Source organism: Equus przewalskii, chromosome 25 (genome assembly GCF_037783145.1).
Source record: "Equus przewalskii isolate Varuska chromosome 25, EquPr2, whole genome shotgun sequence".
NCBI classification, from domain to species: domain Eukaryota; kingdom Metazoa; phylum Chordata; class Mammalia; order Perissodactyla; family Equidae; genus Equus; species Equus przewalskii.
In genome coordinates, this window is record NC_091855.1 from 31,253,535 (window position 1) to 31,275,696 (window position 22,162).

The following is a 22,162-nucleotide window of genomic DNA, read 5'->3' on the forward strand; positions in this document are numbered from 1 at the left end:
CTTAAAAGAAAGCATAGGTGTAAATCTTCAAGACCTTGCATTAGGCAATAATTTCCTAGATATGACACCAAAAGCACAAGAAATAGGTATACTGGACTTCATCAAAATTCAAAACTTTTGTACTTCAAAGGGCACCATTGAGAAAATGAAAGACAACCTACAGAATGGGAGAAAATGTCTGAAAATCATATATCTGACAAGGGACTTTTATCTAGAATACATAGAGAACACTTACAATTCAATAATAAAAGACAAGTATCCCAATTTAAGAATGGCAAAGGGTTTAAATGGACATTTCTCCAACGAAGATATACAGATGGTCAAAACACACATGAATAGATGTGCAGCATCATTAGTTACTAGGAAAATACAAATCAAAACTGAAATAAGACACCACTTCACAACCACTAGCATGGCTATAACCAAAGAGACAGACAATAACACTGCTGGTGAGGATGTGGAGAAACTGGAAGCCTCAAACGCTGCTGACAGCAATGTTAAATGGTGCAGCAACTTTGAAAATCAATTTGGCAGTTCCTAAAAATGTTAAAGATGTTAGCATTTGACCCAGTTATTCCACTCCTAGAAACACATCCAAGAGAAAAGAAAACACATGTCCACAGAAAAACTTATACACAAACGTTAACCTCACCATTATTCCTAACAACCACAAATTGGAAACAAACCAAATATACATCAACTGAATGAACAAAATGTGGTATATCCATATAATGGAATATTATACAAGCATAAAAATAATGAAGTACTGAGATAGAACCATGAAAACATTAACCTAAGTGAAGGAAGTCAGGCACAAAAGGCCATATATTGTGTCATTCCATTTATATGAAATGTCAAGAATAGACAAATCCACAGAGATGAAAAGTAGAGTCGTGGTTGCCAGGGGATGGAGGAGAAGGGAATGGGGAGTACCTGCTAATGAGTATGGGGTTACTTTTTGGGGTGATGAAAATGTTCTGGAATTAGATAGTAGTAATGGTTGCACATCTCTATGAGTATACTAAAAAGTATTGAATTGTATACTTTAAAGCGTAAATTTTATAGTATGTGAATTAAATTTCAATTAAAAAATCAATTAATATAATTCATTATTTTACTAAACAAAAAAAATAGAAACCGTGCAATGCTTTCAATAAATACAGGAAAACATTTGACAAAATCCAACTTCTATTCCTGACTAGAAAGAAAAAAAAGCTACAAATAGAAGGAAACTTCATCCTGAAAAAGGGTATCTATGAAAAACATACTTTATTATAAAAGACTCAATGCTTTCTCTTAAGATCAAAGACAAGACAGGGATATCTCACAACTTCCATTCAACATTGTACTGGAGATTCTAGCCAGTCCAATCAGGCAAGAAAAAGAAAGGAAATATATCCAGATTGGAAGGGAAGATGTAAAATTATTTTTATTTGCAGCTCATCTACAAAGAAAATCCAATATAATTTACAAAAAAGCTACTAGAACTATACGTGAGTTTAGCAAGGTTGCAGAAAACAAGATCATTATACAAAAACCTGTCTTACTATATACTAGTTATTAATAGACTTAAAATACCATTTAAAATAAAATTGAAAATGTGACCTACTTAGCCAAAAATTTGACAAAAGATGTGAAAGATCTGTACACTGAAAACTGTAAAATATTACTGATAGAACTTAAAGAAAATCTAAATAAATCTGAGAATATGCCTTGTTAACAAGTTGGAAGACTTGATGTTCAGATATAAATTCTCCCCAAATTGATCTATAGATTCAAGTCATCCCAAACAAAATCTGAGCAGACATTTTTTTTTGGTAGAAATCAACAAGCTGTGAATTTTAAAAATTCCATGTGAATTTGTCAAATTCACATGGAAATGCAAATGACCTAGAATAGCCAAAACAACTTTGAAAAAGAACAAAGTTGGAGGGCTAACACTACCTGTCTCTAGGAATTATTATATATATGTAATAATAAATATACGTACATATATACACACACATACATAATAATCATAGTATTGGTGTAAAGATATATAAACAGAGAAAAGGAACAGAACAGAGTCCAGAAATAAGCCTACATATATATGGACAACTGATTTTGTACAAAGGTGCAAAGGCAATGCAATGGAGAATAAACAGCCTTTTCAACAAATGGTGCTAGAATAAATGGATATCCATATGGAAAATTTTCTTAGATACCACACCAAGGGCATGTCCTATGAAAGAACAAATGGATAAATCGGGCTTCTTAAAAATTACAAACTCCTGCTCTTCCAAAGACACTGTTTAACACGTGAAAAGAAAAGCTACAGACTAGGAGAAAATTTTTACAAAGTACCTATCTGTAAAGGACTTATATCCAAAATATATAAATAACTCAACAACAAGAAAGTAATCCAATAAAACATAGGCAAAAGACTTGAACAGACACAATCACCAAAGAAAATATATAAATGCCAAACAAGCACATGAAAACTCAACATCATTACTTATTAGCGAAATGCAAACTGAAACCAAAATGAAATACCACATCATACCTGCTAATACCTAAAATTAAAAAAACTGATTACATCAAGCATTGGCAAGGATAAAGTAAAACTGGAACTCTTACTCTGCTGCTGATGGGAATTTAAAATGGTACAATCACTTTGGAGAACAGTTTGGTAGTTCCCTAAAAAGCTAAACATAAACATATTACATAATAAACATAGCATACTATCCAGCCATTCCACTCCTGTGTATTTACTCAAAAGAAAAGAAATATGTCCTTATAAAACTTGTATATAAATGTTTATAGCTTTATGCATAATAGCCAAAAAGTAGAAACAACCCAAATGTCCTTCAGCAGGTGAGTGGATAAACAAACTGCGGTATGTCTTTGCAATGGAATACTACTCAGCAATAACAGGAATCACACAAAATAATTACGGTGAGTGAAAGCAGCAAGACAAAAAGCAGTATATATTGTATGATTCTATTGATATAAAACTCTAGAAAATGCACACTAATCCATGATGACAGAAAGCAATTATAAGGGAAGTCACGGTGCAGGGGAGGAGCAGGACAGAGGGAATATTTAGAAAGAGACAGGAGCACTGCTTTTGGGCCATGATGGATGCATTCATCATCTTGATTGTGATGATGGTTTATTGGGCATACACGTTAAAACTTATGAAATTGTGTACTTTAAGCATCTGTTTAAAGAGAATCAGAATATGCCAACCCAAAATATGCCACTTTAGTATAAAGATTTTTTTTTAAGTTGAAGTTATCTGAGACTGAACAGATAATAGAAAAAAGGCTTCTCTGAGCTTCCCTTATCTGACTAATAGCAGCAACTTCTGGGAAATAAGGCTGAGATAAATTCTTCTTTGGGGTGGATCTATTCCCAAAAAGGAAGAATCGGAATAAAACCTACCCAAGTCTCCAGGGGAGTTTTATGGCACTGAAAGAGAGGAAAGATGACTCATACCAGTATAGACAATTATCACAAACTTTCTCATTTCCAGTTTGTTCTCCTGAAGACCCATTTAGCTTTCCGAAAAATCATTTCTTTTCCCCTAAGTGCCCTTTCTCCCCCTCCTCATTACCCACTAAACTAGGTATATAAACCCAAATTCTAACCACCCCTTTGAGTTACTCATCGCTGAGTTTCTCTCATATGTATGTGCATTGCATGCACAAATAAACTTTATTTTTATTTCTCCTGTTAATCTGTCTTTTGTCAGTTTAATTTGTGGGGCCCCATCGCTGAACCTACGGGAGTATAGGAAAAAGTTTCTTCCCCCTCCCCACGTGTTGTTTATTATATGTCAATTATATTTCAGTCAAGTTGGTTTTAAAAAAAAAGTGTTCAGTTGAGTTTCATGCTGTTTTTCCAAAACTAACAAAGTGAGTTAATCCAACAAAAACAACAAAGACTTACCATAGTTTCAATGATGATGGTGAGGTTACCTAAGCCATCAGTTAGAGCTACGTAGCTTCCTCCTTTCTCTAAATGGCCAACTGTCTTCAGGTAATACCAACCTGGTTGAGTAAACTGAGTGGTATGAGCTACAGAAAAGCAGAGAAAGATGCAAATAAGATTAAAATGGTGATAATAGGGTTTCTTAGAAAAAGAAAAACATCTACTGATTTGAGTCTAACAAGCTATTTTCTATTTTGGAGGAAAAACTTTGTCAACCTCATGTTTCAACTTTGAATAATTAGTACAGTTAAATGGCACAATTGTGGGAACATTCATAGAATGACTGGTAAAAATAAATCAATGTCACTCTGTCAGCTCAAGAATATTGACTAAAGTCCTTTTGTTTCCAAGAGTAAAATAAAATTATGCCCTCCCAACCTTTGTTCATCTCTATTTAACCCATCCGAATACAACTACAAAAAACATAAGGTAGGGGCTGGCCCCATGGCCGAGTGGTTAAGTTCGCGTGCTCCGCTGTAGGCGGCCCAGTGTTTCGTTGGTTTGGGTCCTGGGCGCGGACATGGCACTGTTCGTCAGGCCATGCTGGGGCAGGGTCCCACATGCCACAGCTGGAAAGACCCACAATGAAGAATATACAACTATGTACCGGGGGGCTTTGGGGAGAAAAAGGAAAAAATAAAATCTTTAAAAAAAAAAATAAGGTAAAAAAGTTAATACATTTCAAAAACTAAGCTTTATAGTTTAACAAGCTTCTTTCCACAATATATATTTATTGGGCACCTCCAAAGTTGGCCCTGAAAAATGTACTCAGCAATATTTTATGTCCCCACTCCATCTCCCAAAAAACAGTGACAGAATTAGAAAGTACATTAGTTCATATAGATAATGAGCAACCAGCGATTTCAACAGTTAAGGGGTTAACCAACCAGGACACACAAATCCAAGTCAATGTTTCCATTTTATTGGAAGAATAATTTAAGGAGTTTAGAATAATGTTGTGATTACATGATTAATGTCATGACTTCAGATCTCTCTGAGGGAAACACATCAACTAAAAAAGAAAATCACCAAAGTGAAGGTTTAAAATTAAAACAAATTTACTTCGCATTCATAATTTTCCTACAAAAGCATCCTACCTTTGAAGAAATTGATTATTTTTTAAAAAAGATTGTAGTTATGATGTTAAAATGAAATGGTCATAAATGTTTAACTTTTTTGCAAAAAAACTGCAGAAAGAACTTAAATATTATTCAACAACTTAAATATTATTCAACAACAAAACTTTGTTTAAATTACACTCATTATTAGCATGGTTACATCCCTTCATGAAAAAGTGATACCACGTGATCCACTGTCTGCGTGATCTCAACTTCCCTTGTGACTAGTGATAGTGTAGAAAGAGGCTTGTGGTTCAGTGGAAAAGGATGCATCACCTATCGCCCTGTTCATTGTCTTTAAACTATTTTGAAACTCTTTGTAATCTGTAGATAACTGATAGATATGGACATTGCGTGCTGGCTGGCGAGGATTTGATTGATTTCCTCTCCTCTCTGTGAAGGGGACCCAGTCTGTCTCCATTCGCAGTTCATCTCAAGTTCCTTTGCTGCAAATAAATTTGTACTGTGTTGACTTTTCCTTGGCATTGGTTGGTTCATCTGCTTGACTCCTTCATAGCACATGAGTAATATAAAATCTTTAACGTGCTCATTTTTATATGTGCATCAGAGTCGTGATTCTATCTTTTCCTGAAAATTTTTTTTATTGCAGTAACATTGGTTACCATTATATAAATTTCAGGTGTACGTCATAATATATTTCGAATTCTGTGTAGAACCCAAAGACTAATTACAATCCATCACCACACACATGTGCCTAATCACCCCTTTCGTTCTCTTCCCTTTCCCCTTCCCCTCTACTACCAATCCAATCTCTGTCGCTATGCATTTATCTCTAATTTTTCTAAATTGTCTTTAACCCACTCATCAGCAGACTTAGAGCACAATCTAAAGCCAAAATATGTCACTTAACTTTTTCATTTCTTTATTCATTTAAGAATTCAATAAATATAACACTTGTTCATCATCCACCTTTGATTTTGCTAGCACACTATTCTAATCAACCAAACTATTTTAATGTAAATAAGAAGAAAGTATCCCCAAGACCAATTTTAAGACTTTTAGATACTTTGAGTTGTAACGAATCTTTAAAAATACACCATTTTATTAGCAATTATCATAATTTGTGCGTATATATTCAGATGATTATTTAGTTTATTTCTGTCTCCATCTCTAGATAGCAGTTCCTTTCCCTCCCCGTCTCCCCCTTTCCTTTACTTTTCTGAGAGCCTGGTCTTGGAATAATCAAGAATGGAAAACAGATAGTAGTCTAGTTACCCAAAAGATTCTTAGAAAACACTACGGCAAATCTTACTCAAAACAGAGACACACATTTAAAACTCACACTCACACACACACACACGGTTTGAATAAGCCCCTCTAAGTGTTTTCTCCTTTGTCTCTTAGAGAGAAATTTAGGGAATGAGAGATGGAATCTGATTCATACCTGATATCCAGATAGGAGATTCGACTACATAGTGCCCACTCCAGGGCTCCTGAGCTGTCATCAGTCCACATCGCCCATACGGCAACTGTTCATAGTAACTAGCCACCAAATTCCAAGCAATTGTGCTAAAAGATTTGTTTGATAAAAGAGAAACACCAAAACAGCTTGTGATAAAAATGTAAATGTCTAGAAGTCTATAGTAAATAAAAGGACCTTACCACAGTTTATAGAAATATATGTAAATGACCACCCAAAACAAGAAAATATAAATTGCCTAAGTTCATTCACATTTTGAAACATCCAGGGTTGGAAGCATCTAAATATTTTAATGGTGAATCACACAATAAAAAAATACAAATGTACATGAGGCACACAATTTTTACTAAACAATGGTGTAGCCAGAGATGACTCATGCCCTATCAGTACCAGAGGTGTCATAAATTTGAGTCCAATACAAACAAAGATCTTATCCATACCTGCTTTCCTTTTGACAGTCAGCCTTCTTAATGCCCCAGTTTCATGACATAATTTTATGAACTTGACTCTGAGCTGTTGCAAAGTTAACAATTGAGAACCTTGGAGTCACACTGCCTGGGTTGAAATCATGGTTCCACCACTTAACCTCTCTGGATCTCAGTTTCCTCATCCGTGAAATGAGGATAATAACTGTACCCAGCTCATGTGACTGTTGTGAGGATTAAATGTACTGATGCATATGAAGAGTACAGAACAAGGGCTGGACTGTAGTACTCCTATGATTCTGCTTCATCTACAAGTACTAATTGGATCAGCTTGCTGTGCTGTATTTTGGTCCATTCTTTCAGATGTCCACAGCTGGTGTTGAACCCTAAGATTGTGACTCTGTGGTTCTCAGGAAAATCCAAGGGCAAAAGGGAAGCTCTGGACCCTGGTACTGCTGGGTTCCTCACAGCTAAAAAAAAAAACAACCCAGAGCTTACCCACAGAATTTACTTTTTCGTATTGAGTCCTCACCCATCATAAAATGACAGACTGATGTTAGAAAATCAAAGCCTTCTAAATTCTGTCAACACAAAGTAGAAATAATAAACCAAATTTTCAAAAATCCTTACTACCAGTGAAAATGCTGAGTTCTCATGATTTTCCCCATAGATCGCAAGATGTATGGTATCTCCTCTGGCTAGTGATAGAAGTACAAATTAAACTACCTGGAGAACATTTTGTAATATCTGCGAAAGCCTTTAAAATCTATAAACCACTGACTCAGACTTTCATTCCACTTCTAAGAATATACCCTAAGGAAAGAATCATAGATGTGCACAGAGATATTTCAGTGTGTACAGAGCTGTTAATTAAAAAAGAAACAACTTCCATTTCCAGGAAGAGGAACATGGACAATGAGGTATAATATATTTTCTACATCAGTGTTTCCCAAACTTGTGCAGCATCAGACTCATCTGGGGCACTGGCTAGACCGACAGGGTCCCAGGAGCCTGCCCTAGAGATTCTGATCCAGCGCATCCGAGCAGCTGCCAAGGAATCACTATCACAAGGGTCTCAGGTGCTTCCTAAGACAAGGCAAATTTTGGAAATTCTACTTTATGTAACAGAATATATATAAGTATTAAAAATGATGAAGTAGACATATACTTTAAAAAGTGAGAAAAAGAGGGGCTGGCTCAGCGGCATAGTGGTTAAGTTCTCGCGCTTTGCTTCAGGGGCCTGGGGTTCACGGGTTCAGAGCCCAGGCGAGGACCTACACACTACTCATCAAGCCATGCTGTGGTGGCATCCCGCATGTGAAATAGAGGAAGATTGGCATGGATGTTAGCTCAGGGCCAATCATCCTCAAACAAAAGGAAGATTGGCAACAGATGTGAGCTCAGGGCCAATCTTCCTCACCAAAAAAAAGAGAAAGAGACAGAAAAAGAAAAAGTTAAGTGTTAAGTGAAAAGCAGTCTATTTGGTAAGTATTACATAGTATGGTCTTAATTTTATATTGAAATTTTATACTTATAAGTGGGAGAACATACATCAAAAATTTGAGGGTGATTACTTCTGGACAGCAAGATTAGGGGTGATATTGTTTCTTTCTTTGTATTTATATGCAGTTACTAAATTCTCTGCCATTAGCATGTATTACTCTTAATATCAAATTCAGTTATGATGACCTAACTCTCCAGGATAAGCATCTTTTCTCTCAGAAAGAGAAGAAAAAGAACAAAGGTTGTAAGAAGAATATTTCAGTTCCCATTAACATCACAAAAGTATGTATTGGCTTGCTTTTGGTCTATTTATCATTGTTTTAGGAAGCTAATTTGAATCTAACTACAATTAAAGCTTCTCAAAGCATTTAAGAAATGCTTCCCTGAGAAATTAAAGAGTCTGTGTTCTCCCTTAAGAACCTCTGTTTTGTAACAAACAGTTAAACAAATTAAGTGATGATTTGAGTAACTGATCAGGCAGATTAAGAAGTAGACAGTCCACAAGACAACTTGCCTGGCCTTTTTAAAAGGTCACTGTCGGGGCCAGCCTTGTGGCCAAGTGGTTAAGTTCGCACACTCCGCTTCAGCGGCCCAGGGTTTCACCAGTTTGGATCCTGGGCACGGACATGGCACCGCTCATCAGGCCATGCTGAGGTGGCATCCCACATAGCACAACTAGAAGGACCTACAACTGGAATACACAGCTATGTACCAGGGGACTTTGGGGAGAAAAAGGAAAAATAAAATTAAAAAAAAAAAAGGTCACTGTCATAAAAATGAGGAGGGAAGGAAACTGTTCTAGATTAAAAGAGATTTGTAGGGCATGACATCTAAATGCAATGCATGGTGCTTGATTGGCTTTTAGCTTTAAAAAGAAAAGCTATGAATGACATTTTGGGGACAATTAAGAAAATTTGAATATAGACTAACTATTAGAAATATTTTTTAAAACGTTCCTTTGCTCTTATGTATCAAAATGACATTGTGATCCTGTAGGAGAATATCCTTATGTTTCGGAGCCACATGCTAAAATATTTAGGGGTGAAACGTCATGACATCTGTAACCTACTTTATCATTGTTCATTAAGATATATAGAGAGCTTGGCAAAAACCATAGAACTGCGTGAATTTTACTATGTATAAATTATATCTCAATTAGCCTGACTTCACTCAATTCAGAATATATTCAAATATAGAAAAATAGATCGATATAGCTTAGGTGTAGGTGAAGCTAATAAGGAAAAGTGTTTACAATCACTGAATGTAGGTTATGGAGAATATAGAAGTCCACCCTACTTTTTTCTACTTGTGTTTTTGAAATATTTCAAAATAAAAACTTTCAACAGTTTTTAACAACTTACGAAGTCATGTAGCCATTGATATAATTCTGATTCAATACTCGAGCCCAGCAGCCTGCACCCACATCATTATTTAAGGTGCTGAAATCTTCAGAAGACCAAAGCTTCTTCTCAGTCAACCTCGCATCCTTTACTGTATGGGTCCCAGGATAATGAGCTCTAGAAAAGAAAGGGTGGGAAGAAAGGGGAAAAGGTCAGAACGTGGCACTTTAGCTGTTTGTTGAGTGAATAGAAATACATGTTTTCTTCAATGTTTTCTTCTTTAAAACAATGGGCAGCTTCCAGGTAGATGTCAGACTGACCATAAGCATCTGCTTCCGTTCTAGTGTCTGAGGATGCTCTTAAAATGAGATAAACCCATAACAATACACAGAATGGGAAGGAAGATCATCCATGGATGAGAAATTTCTATCTGTTTCTGAAAACACAGAAGCATGTTGACAGATGGAGGTAACAGAGGAGACCACAGCCTAAAACACTCCAAGAGATGAATGAGGTGGAGACAGGACTCAGACTTCCCAGGGAAAGTAGAGAGCTTGGGACAGTAGGAAGGAAGGAGTAAGAAGGAAGCCAAAACTAAAACTACTGATTCTCTTATATAAAGTAGTACTTCCTCCCTTAATCCCATCCCTCGCAGACAGAGGAAAGAGAGCTTCGTATTTATTCTAATGCAAAAACAACAACAACCCAGAGAGAGTCCTGTCTTGAATAAAAAGAATAAACTACCTTGGGAAAACTCTAAGTTATTATCCCAGAGCAGGGGTGGTTCTCCCTCTGGGTGAGCTTGCCCGGCGGAGAAGGCAGGGCAGGATTTGCTACTGGCATTTAGTGAGCAGAGGCCAGAGATGCTGCTAAACATCCCACAAAGCACAGAGCAGATCCCCACAAGAAAGAATTATCCAGTGAAAATATCAAAAGTGCAGAAGTTGAGAACCTCTGGCCCAGAACAATGAACCCCTCCCTTATTCTAGCATTTGAGAGGAGTCAGTCAGTTAAAGTATAAATGCATATTTATTATTCCAGGAGGAAAATACTGCCATAATGACGACCATGGAAGCTAGTGATTATTGAATAAAACTACTAAGAAATTTCAAATGTAAAATAGGAAACAGACTGACAGTTAATAAAATAATAGGAGAGCATATTAGCTAATTAACTTTCAGGACATCAGTGTATACTTTTTAGGCCAACAATTATTTGCAAAAAATTTAATAATAATACAAGCAGAATAATGGAGAATGGATTATATCATAATTCTAATCTTTGTAGTTCAGCGTAGTAGCATTCATTACATTGAAAGAGTGATTGTGAAGATCTGTCTTGGTTTCTAGTTATTTAATTCCATTTAAGTCATGAATCTTTTAAGAAAAAGTCCTACTTGGGAATTCATTAAACCTAGTAAAGATAAATTAGGGCACAACATCAATTTGGGATTCCAGGATTTCACGAGGAAGAAAAGAACATATAATAGAGAAAATTTAAAAAAAGTATTTCAGGAAAATGCGGTTCCTACCAAACTTTTGTCGAGTCACTGAACTCTGCTGAAACAGCCATCTGTTCAATATTGTGAATATACGCCACAGAGACCCCAGGAGCAAGTTAGCACCTAACAGGGTTAAGAAATTGTTGTTCGGCCACCAGAATGCCCAACTCGAAAAATCTGACTACTGATCTTTGTGACAATATAATTTTAATAAATTTTTACATTTTATATTTATTCTTATATCCCAGAACTTCATCCTATGATCATGATATTCAGCTTTGACACCTCAACCAAATACTCATTTTAAGACTCATCTAGTTGTCACTCAGTCAAATGTATGTTTGTGTATCTCTGGTTAATATATACTTGTGTAAACAATGAAAGCCTGGGAAGTAATATGCTATTATGTTACTAATGATCTGTAGATGTAAGGATTATGAGTAAGCTCTAATTCTATTTTTACACTTTTCTTCATTTTCCATATTTTCTATAATGAGCGTGCATTATTTTTATAATCTGAAAAAGTCTCTGTTTTAAAGTTATAGAAATAGGTGTCACTCCCTCATTCAGAAAACAATGGAACTGTTATACTACATTTAAAACCTGAGTGATTTATTAAATGATCTGAGCAAAGAAGGGCAGAACTGATACTAAAATCCAGGTCTCTCCCAATGTCCAGATCCATTGCTAGTTCAACAAAATGGAAAGGTTATATTCTTAAAGGAGAATATAATTTTTAAATGTATGTAATTAGGCAAAACATCTCTATCATTTCACAGCATGATTTTTCAAACTTCAATGGCAAAGTTATGATCATTGAAAGTAACCAAAGTTTATCCTAACAGAGGAACATGTTTGCATTAAAAGAAAATTAGAGGGGCTGGCCCCATGGCCGAGTGGTTAAGTTCGCGCGCTCTGCTGCAGGCGGCCCAGTGTTTCGTAGTTCGAATCCTGGGCGCGGACATGGCACTGCTCATGAGACCACGCTGAGGCAGCGTCCCACATGCCACAACTAGAAGAGCCCACAACGAAGAATACACAACTATGTACCGGGTGGCTTTGGGGAGAAAAAGGAAAAATAAAATCTTTAAAAAAAAAAAAAAAAAAAGAAAATTAGAACTTATGATATACGAATGGCCAATAGGCACCTGAAAAGATGTTCAATCTCACTAGTCATCAGGGAAATGCAAATCAAAACTACACTTAGATATCACCTTACATCCCTTAGAATGGCTATAATCACCAAGACAAAAAATAACAAATGTTAGAGAGGTTGTGGAGAAAAGGGAAACCTCACACACTGCTGGTGGGAATGCAAACTGGTACAGCCACTATGGAAAACAGAATGGAGACTTCTCAAAAAATTAAAAATAGAAATACCATATGACCCAGCCATCCCACTACTGGGTATTTATCCAAAGACCCTGAAATCAACAATACAAAAAGACTTATGCACCTATGTTCACTGCAGCATTACTCACAATAGCCAAGAATGTGGAAGCCACCCAAGTGCCTATCGACTGATGACTGGATAAAGGAGAAGAAGATGTGCCATATATACACACACACACTCACACACACACACACACACACACACAATGGAGCACTACTCAGCCATAAAAAAGACAAAATTGTCCCATTAGCAACAACATGGATAGACCTTGAGGATATTATGTTAAGCGAAATAAGCCAGACAGAGAAAGACAAACACCATATGATTTCACTCATATGTGGAAGATAAACAAACACACAGATAAAGAGAACAGTTTGGTGGTTACCGGGGGAAGGGGGTAGGGGGATGGGCACAAGGGGACATTTATACAGTGACCAACAAATAATAATGTACAATTGAAATTTTACAATGTTATAAACTATTATGACCTCAATAAAAAATAATAGCACACTTGTATTGGCTCAAAATATTCAGATATTAGAAATGGATGTATTCATGAATTTGCATAAGGAATTTTCTTTCAGGGTTACAATACTGTAAACATAATGAGTACCTGTGGATTACGATAATGTGGTAGAGTCCAAATTGTGTTGTGTCAATGTATATTTTTATCCAAAAATGTATATTAAAATTGAATGTGTGAAAAAAAGAAATTAGAACTTATGGACAAGGTGGATCATGGTAAGACTCCAGTTTCTGAAACTCCCCAGTACTCCTCCTGAAACCAAACAGATCAACCAGACAAAGGAAAGGACAAACCCATTGACAATATACTCATCAAAACGAGGTGACAGGGAATCTCCGGAAGTCCTACAACATGAGGACTGGCCCAGGATCAGCAGCCGGAATGTGGAAACTGTGAAAATGAAAGGGGACTAACAGGTACTCACCCCCATGGGAGTGGACCCTACCCTAAGCGGAGGCATGAAGAACTACAGGTGAAACTGGGAACGTCTTCACAGGCTCGAAGCTGGGGGTGAACACCAAAACAGTGAATTTGCTAAGAGATCAAACCCAATACTGCAACAGTTTACACCAGATTTGTCCAATAGAAATATAATGTGAGCCATACGTGTAAATTAAAATTTTCTAGTAGCTACATTTTAAAAAGTAAGAGGGAATTTTAAAGATATACTTTGTTTAACCCAACATATCCAAAATATTATCATTCAACATGTAATCAATATAAAAATTAATATTTTACATTCTTTTTTATATTAAATCTTTAAAATCTAGTGTGTATTTTACACTTACAACACACTTAAATTTGCACTAGCCACATGTCAAGTGCTCTGTAGCCACATGTGACTACTGGCTTCTGCATTGGACAAGGGAGGCTTAAAGCCTTAAGAATTTTAGAATAGGTAGCAAACAATCCTATCTGGAACAGTAGATCCTCACCGTAAGAATAAGCTGCTTGAATTAGAATCCAAATGGAATAAGGTAGGAAAACTTAGGGTGAGAGACAGACAATATTTAGACAGTAGGGAGAATAGGACACAGAGAGAGCAGACCCCAGAAAGCACTGTAACTGCAAAACAGAAATCAGCAAACACAGCACCGGCCAAGCACGACATTAACGGGGCAGGGAGGGACACTCTTCCTAGGGAGGTGGGAGCCTCAGACTAAATGTCTCATGAACAAAATTCCATTAAGCCACAATAGCCCAAAACTGGAAACAATCCAAATGACCACTAACAAAGAACAGAAGGATAAACTGTGGTATATTCCTACAAAAGAATGTGGAACAGCAACTAAAATGAACTACATCTACACCTGGCAGCAGAGTTAATCTTATCAATATAATGCTGACCAAAATAATAGATACTCTAAAATGCCGTTTAAATAAAGTTTTTAACAGGTGAACTTAGTCTATGGGGTTAGAGGTCAGATTAGCAGTTGCCTTTGGGGCAAAAGAAGAGGCTAATGATTAGAAAGATTTCCAAGGGGGGAAATGTATGTATGTTATACTTCAATTTAAAAAATTTTAAGGAAACAAAACTATTAGACAACAGAGGTATATGAAACTAAATTAAGAGACTTATAGACTAATTATAAAAAAAGAAAAAACATTTTAGAAAAGAAGACTAAAGTAAAAGGAACATAAGATAGAAGAGACACTGTGGAAAACACAATAAGGGAACTAGAGGATAGTAAGAATAAAATTTAGAAAAGCAGACAGGAATAAAGAGAGAAAAAAGTTTTGAAAGAAATATAGAATAAAAGCAATATGTAAAGGAGATCCAAAATGTGTAACTGGGGCTTCTAAAAAGATAACCAAAGTAATGGAGCAGGATAATTATTTAAATTAAAATTTAAGTAAACTTTACTGAAATAAGAAAACACTTAAATATAGATATTGAAAGGGCATATACTATATACCTGGAAATTATAATTAGTGTAAAACTACTAGACTTTAAAGTTAAGAAAAACATTCTCTGGACATATAGGAATTGTGTCAGAGTCATTTAATAAGGAAAAGAAAATAAGTCTGAACGAGGGCAATACACTCAAGAATGGCAGAATCACAAGACTGAAGAAGCATCCTGTAGAACAGAGCTGCTCTATCCTCCTGTATATTGTTTTGGACTTTTACTCAAGAAATAAGCATCCGTCTTGCTTAAACCACATACTGTTTTGGTCTGTTAAAACAATTTAAATGATATACTAACACTTGGAAGCTAGAGATGGAAATGTCTAACATAGTTCAGCGATCCAGGGGCCAGGCTATAGTTTCAATTTTCCCACCATGGAAATAGAGGTAATCCTTCATACTGGAGTATAAGATAAACATATCTACAAAAAGATATCTGCTATTCTTGGAGAAGTTTCATTGACTAATATGAGGCTTTTTGGTTATTTCCATTCTGCAAAGATATGGAATTCTCAGGAATGAAACAGAATATCTATGTGAAAAATTAAGAAATATTATTTAGAGCCCCCAGACTACAAAGAACTTAGTGACTTAAAGAAAAAGAGTTTATTCCACTTCCATATAATCATCCCAAGGTAGAGAGTCAAGGTTGGTGGAGGCAGCTCAGTCCCAAGAAATCACTGAGGCAATTAGGTTCTGTCCATTGTCATCTTCTCCATGGTCAACATGGTTGCTTCAGATTCCAGCGAATAGGAAGCAAAAGGGGAAAAACAGAAAGTACCCAAAGACTTAAAGTGAAACCCAAAGGTGTTACTTACCACTTTTGCTCTAATTTCATTTCTAAGAACTTAATCATATCACTACATGTTAACTGCAAAGAATGCTGAGAGTCTTGCCTTGTACCCAGGAAGAATAGGCTAGGTTTTGGTAGACCACTAGCAGCTTCTTCCAAATTAGGATAAATGAGAGGTGCAAGAGAGGGGGAGAGAAAAAGAAAGGAAAAGAAGTCTGGCATCAGAATTCTCAACAGCAACACTTTACGTAAGTAACCAATGGAGTAAATTTTATGATACTCAAGGATGAAGAAAATGTGAGTCAAAGATTTTATATCCAGCCAAACTATTATTCAAGTATAAAGGCCACAGATAGACAGTAGTAAACATGTAAAAGATGAAAAAATATCGTTCCCATTAGCACTTCCTGAGAAATATAGTAAATATTAAGTTTCTGACATTCAATAAACTAAGGGAGAAATCAACAAAAAACTTGAAGGTGAGCATTACATATGCTTAATGGTAGAGTCAGACTAAAAGAAAGAGAAATTAAATGGTATATAAATATTACATGCTCTGATAATGTATAAATAACATAGCTGACAAAAAATAGAAGGAGGAAGTAAAGTGAAATGTAAACTGAGTTTGCCAATTGGCTTGGAGTAAAAGGTTACAACTTGCAGCTGATGAATCAAGATAGTAGAAGCTTAAGCTCATGTAGCAGCACAAAGATTAAGAAATTCTGGTAATTAAAATTCCAATGAAGAAGAGAGAAAAAGAAAGGAAGAAGAGGTCATGAAATAATTTTAGCATTGCTTATAGTAAACCAATAGACAATATCTACATAGAGAGGGAACTAAGAGTGTCGTATAGAGCAGTTTCTCAACTTCAGCACTATTGACATTTTGGCTGGATAATTCTTTGTTGTAGGGGAGTTATTCTGTGCATTAGAGGATCTTTAGAAACATCCCTGCCTCCACCCATCAGACGCCAGTAGCATTTACACCAGTGACAATCAAAAATATTTCCAGATATAGCATGGGAGGCAAAATTATCCCCAGCTGAGAATCACTGGCATAAAGTACTAGTATAAATGTAATCAATAGAACCAAAAATCAAACCTTGCTGAATAACAAAAAAAAAATAACTCCTTAAAAAAGAGCAAAGAAAGTAAATCACATAGCAAAAGATTTTGTATTTGTGTGTGCGTATGTATATATATATATATATATATATATATATACATGATTAAATAACAAAAGATAATATAGTAGAATAGAAAACAAAGCCTTCAGTTATATCAATAAGTATAAATGAGTTTAATTCACTCATTAAAATATGAAGATTTTTAGAGCAACTAAAAAAGCAAAATCTAAATCTACACGTTATGCAAGCAACACACCTAAAACAAAATGACCTTGAAAGGTAAAGAATAAAAGTATGAGCAAAGACATATCAGGCAAATGCAAATGAAAAGAAAGCAGAGTCTCTATTTTAGTCACATGCAAAGCAAGTTGAAGAGTTAGGAACTAATTTCACAACATTGCGTTTATGACTTGTAAAGTTTAACCACTACTCTGCCCCTTAATCTAAACAAAGTCATGTTTTATCACTCCAAATAGTAACACAATTTTTTAAAAAGTTACTAATACTTTTCATTGTCATAGAAAGATATCAAAGCATGGACATTTCAAAGAAAAAGGAATGAAATATCAGTTACACAAATATCAGCTTTAGTTGAGTAAATACAAGGAAGCTGCCTTCTGAGAATGTGATCAAATGGGAGGAGAAGGCAAAAAAAACACAGTCAATATCCAGGGCAAGCAACCAAAAACTTAGTTTTCACAGCAAAGCAGTGCTTACCCTATAACATCAATCACCTTCAAGAGCTCAGGGTCAAGCAGCATAGACGCAGCAATGGGCTCCCAGAGATTATCACTCGCGATGATTTTCACTTGCTGGAGACCTTGATAGTTGAGCATTCTTCTTAACACCTTTGAGAGAGAGAAACGGATCATAGGGAAGGTTACAAATGAGCTTTCAGCTGTTGAATTATGACCAAGATAGCCAAAGAATCTTCAAAAATCAGCATCCTAGATGATAATGTCAATATTATTTCTCAATAGAAAAGTGCCTCCTGTGGAAAATAAAAGCGTTATCATTAAGATAACCTATTTCATGAGAATGCAAAAAGAAAAGAAAAACAAACCCAAGAGGGAAAAAGGTTTTAGAGGGATTTTCCCTATGACTTTAAAATTATGTTTAACCACAGAAAATTTGGGTAAGAGCGTGGAAATTAAAAAAAAAAAAAAATCACAATACTACTACCCAGAAATAACTACTATATTTTGGTATGCATTCTCTTAGGAATTTTCTTATGCAGACACAATGATAAAATTAGGATCAAATTAAACCTACCATTTGGTAAAATGCTTTAACCTAGCATTTTATTTTGAGTATTTTCCAATGTCTTTAAAGATTCAAATTTGCACTTATCACTATGGACATATCTAGTTTTTTTCTAGTGCTATTCTTAGATCATCACTTCTAAGATTACTTACTTTTATATACAGCATATATTTGAAGAACGCTCCAAAATATACAAGTCTATATGCTGTGTTTTATAAATAAGTTTCCAACCCAAAGTCAGTATGAATAGCAGCATTTTTCGAGCAAATTTTTATCTAGTATATTTTCAAATGTTGCTTTTGTCATGGAACCCTTCCCTTCCCCCAAAAAAGCTTAGATGGAAACCCTATTTATAAGATAAATGAAAGGGAAGCTGTTCTGGTTGAACTGAGTGAGGGTCCAGAGACACACACATCCATTTCCATCAACCACCCTCAGATCTTAGATGAGACTTTCCTGACACAATTTACTGAAAACTGACACATCACTGAAAACTAGAGCAAATCATAGATTCAACATAAATAGCAAAAATAAACTTAAAAGAAACAATAGCCCTGCCATCTTTACATAAACCGCTTGTTTGTATTGTATTTATTCTACTCTTAAAAACAAATCTTTATTATTTCCACGGGCTATCTTACCATATTACACGGAATATATATTCATTAAGCTTATCAGACCTGCACACCTACATTCATTTGCCATTATTGAACTCTCCCCAATAGGCATTTTAACAAACAGAAAACGAATTCCAATAAAATCTTGCTACAAAAATAGTAAATACAAACTAAAAGTTTTTACATCCTTTTACGTATTTTACTGTGGATAAACTAAAGGTTGAGAGAAAAGGGAATGACGTCTGAGCTGTTTAAAACACTGATGATGAGTCTTAGAACAGCAAGCCATCTTTCAAACCACGTAAGCTGAATTAGAATGCAATGGAATCAGCAACAGTCACTTAATAATAAAAAATACGTAAAATAAAACAACCACCTCAGTTGCAGACCATTAGTTTAAAAGAAAGAGGAACCAGATTCTAATGCTTCCTTCAAATGAAATGAACACCACTAGAGAGATACATGTATAAACACAAGAGAAAAAAATAATAATAAGCTGTGAAATGTCAAATTGGGGTAAATAAAAAGTTTACCACTTTTCACTATTAAGACCCTGCCGGAACACCATCCCCCCAGCAGAGGGTTGGACAGTACACATGCACTGACAGGCCTTTCTCTGCGCCCTCGCTGCTCTCAGCAGACCTGGACTCACAGCACTCATGACTTTGCACCAACAGCCCTGGTCCTTCAATCTTACCCCAGCTCCACTGCCCCACCTCCCACTCCCACCCCACCCCCACTCTCACACTCTCACCCCTTCACTGGGAATGCCTGCAGCCTGCAGTTGACCTTGAGGTTCCTGGCTCTGGATGCAATCCATGCTATCAAATCCCACCACTACAGATGAGTTAAAATGTGCCATTACTCCAATGAACATATTGGCCCACCAGCGGCTCAGTGCTCCCACTTTTCCTCCCTTGTCTAGTCCATCTTTCCCCTAAATCCCTTGACCTCTCAGTCGTGACTTCTTTGCAATGTCATTCCCCTGTCTTAGCAACTTGGGAAGTTCCTGTCCATCCCGATTCCAGCTACACGTCACCTCCTCTAACAGACTTCCCTAAGCCACCAGGGCAGAGGTGTCATCTCTTCTCTGTACCTTCTGACAACAGACGTGTATAGGCATTATTCTGCTGGAGAAATTATGACTGATGTTTCAGCTGTCCATATGGCACTCTACAGCCCCCAAATGTGAACTCCTCTTGGGCAGGAACATTATTTTATTCCTTGTATTCCAAGCATGTGCACAATACCTGACAAACTAGGTGTTGAGTAAATGCTTGCTCATTGACTGAATAAAGAAAGAAAGAAATTTAGTGGATATTACCTACTTAAAAACATAAGACACTCAATTTAAAGAAACTGTTTTAAAAACTAAAAAAATATAACTGCAAATCATATTTCTTAGGGAAAAGACATGTAAAATAAGGCAAAAGGAACTGAAAAGTAAATCAGAGAATAGCTCCACCTGAAAAGTTAAACTGCCACTTGTTATTCAATGACAAAAGGGGTTATTATTCTCAGTTTTTCCTTTCCTGAAAAATAGCAATAGTAGTATTTACCTTATAAGGGAGGTAATGAGAATTAAATGGAGATAAATATTTAGGAAAAGTAGCTCAGAAATAACATACCTTTGCAAAAATTATTTGCTATCATTTTGCTAATCACAAATAGAAACATATAACACACTGCAATATAATAGGCATTCCAAAGAAAGCAAGAATGAGACGATATACTAGACATTTTGATATAAGACAATGAAAGAAAAAGCTACATTTCTTGAAGTTCCAAAAGTCTAAAATGATAAAATTGTTTTTATACTAATTATCACAATTCCACAAATAATGAATTTTAAAATAGGAAATTCAACACAATTCTTCAGACAAAGGTAATTCAGGGCTTACAGGGAATTACATATGCTTCAACAGCAGGAATATAAACATTATTAAGATTTTACCTGAATTTTATGTCACAACTAGCAAAATAAATAAATTTGCTGTAAAAAATACAATGTTCCTATTACTAATTTCCACAGGGCCATAAAGGATATATTCATTAATAACTTAGAGATAAAAAGATTTTAAAGTTGTACATACCTTGATATAATCGCTATCAAATGTCCTCTCATTCCAAATCTGCAAAACAAGAAGTCGAAAAGCCTGAAATTGAAAGTTTTTAAGTTTCAGAAAGTAGACCTTATCATTAAGATGCCACTTCTCTCATCATCTTTCACATCATCTGAAAAGCCATTTTTCTTACTTTGTGGAATGTTCTGTGACAGAATTTATAGATATTTATAAGATAACATAACTTTTTAAAATTAAAATATTAGTTTTGAAAAATCTGAAAACATTTGGTGAGTATTTTTCAAAAAATCATTTATTCCAGAGATTTCTAAAAATGGAATATTCATTCAATCATTCAACAAATATTGAAAATGCAATGTGTGCCAGGAACCATACTAGGCCCTGGAGTCCTAACAGACATGGGGGTTGTTGTAATAATTCTTACAGGATCCCTACAGGCACATCTGAAAGCCAAGGATTAAGTACGCTGTACAGCAGTGATTTTCTTAGCACATACAGAGAAGCACTATGATGTGCTACATTGCAAAAGCAAACTCTTAATGAGGATAAAAGGAACATACACAACTCTCATAGGTTTAGAATGTAGGGGCGTTAGCTGGTGTGCCCCTTTAAAAACCATGTGTTCTTGAGGCTCCTGTCTGGACTACAGGATAGCACTCACGATGGTGACAGTACTGGGCTTGGCTGACCCAGCTGCTTCCTCGTGGGAGAGTTAGCACCAAGAGCCTCATGGTTTGAGGGAACACAGAGGCCCCCCAGGGACCTCTGGTCTTTGGAATGCAGGTCATACAGGGATGATCCCCCTTGGCAAGCACGCAGGCTGTGTTCCTCTGCCTACTTAAGCAAGCATCTCTCAGGGGGCGGTAGTGCCTGCACGTTGCTGTCCAGCCACCGCCACTGGACCTTCCCCATAAGTAACTCCCAATAAACCCATGTGTCTCGTTCACTGTCTCTGGGTCTTTTCTTTGGTCTCTCGGCAACCTGTCCTACACTGCTCACCCAGATGGGCGTGTGGCAGAACAAGAATCATGAAGCATGAGGTCTGGGAGCTCAAAGAGAACTTCCATGACTTTGATTGTGCAGCTGAGAAAACCGTTAATAAGAGAGATGGACCTAAAGTCCAGTGACACAGGAAAGAGTTTCTTATCAAAG

The 22,162-nt window shown here is 36.0% G+C and overlaps 1 protein-coding gene across 31 annotated transcripts in view; it reads right to left on the reverse strand.

Moving 5' to 3' along the window:
- GALC (galactosylceramidase) overlaps positions 1-22,162 on the reverse strand; it is a 57,931-nt gene that overhangs the window by 20,972 nt on the left and 14,797 nt on the right. For 19 of the 31 annotated variants that reach the window (XM_070593664.1, XM_070593675.1, XM_070593679.1 and 16 more), the window contains 5 exons: positions 21,020-21,058; positions 17,764-17,894; positions 9,821-9,976; positions 6,496-6,620; positions 3,931-4,058 (listed from right to left, as the gene is read on the reverse strand). In XM_070593664.1, coding sequence (XP_070449765.1) covers positions 3,931-4,058; positions 6,496-6,620; positions 9,821-9,976; positions 17,764-17,894; positions 21,020-21,058 — 579 coding nt within the window. Of the gene's footprint in view, positions 1-3,930; positions 4,059-6,495; positions 6,621-9,820; positions 9,977-17,763; positions 17,895-21,019; positions 21,083-22,162 lie in introns of all 31 variants that reach the window. The other 12 variants (XM_070593662.1, XM_070593671.1, XM_070593661.1 and 9 more) reach the window with 1 other exon arrangement.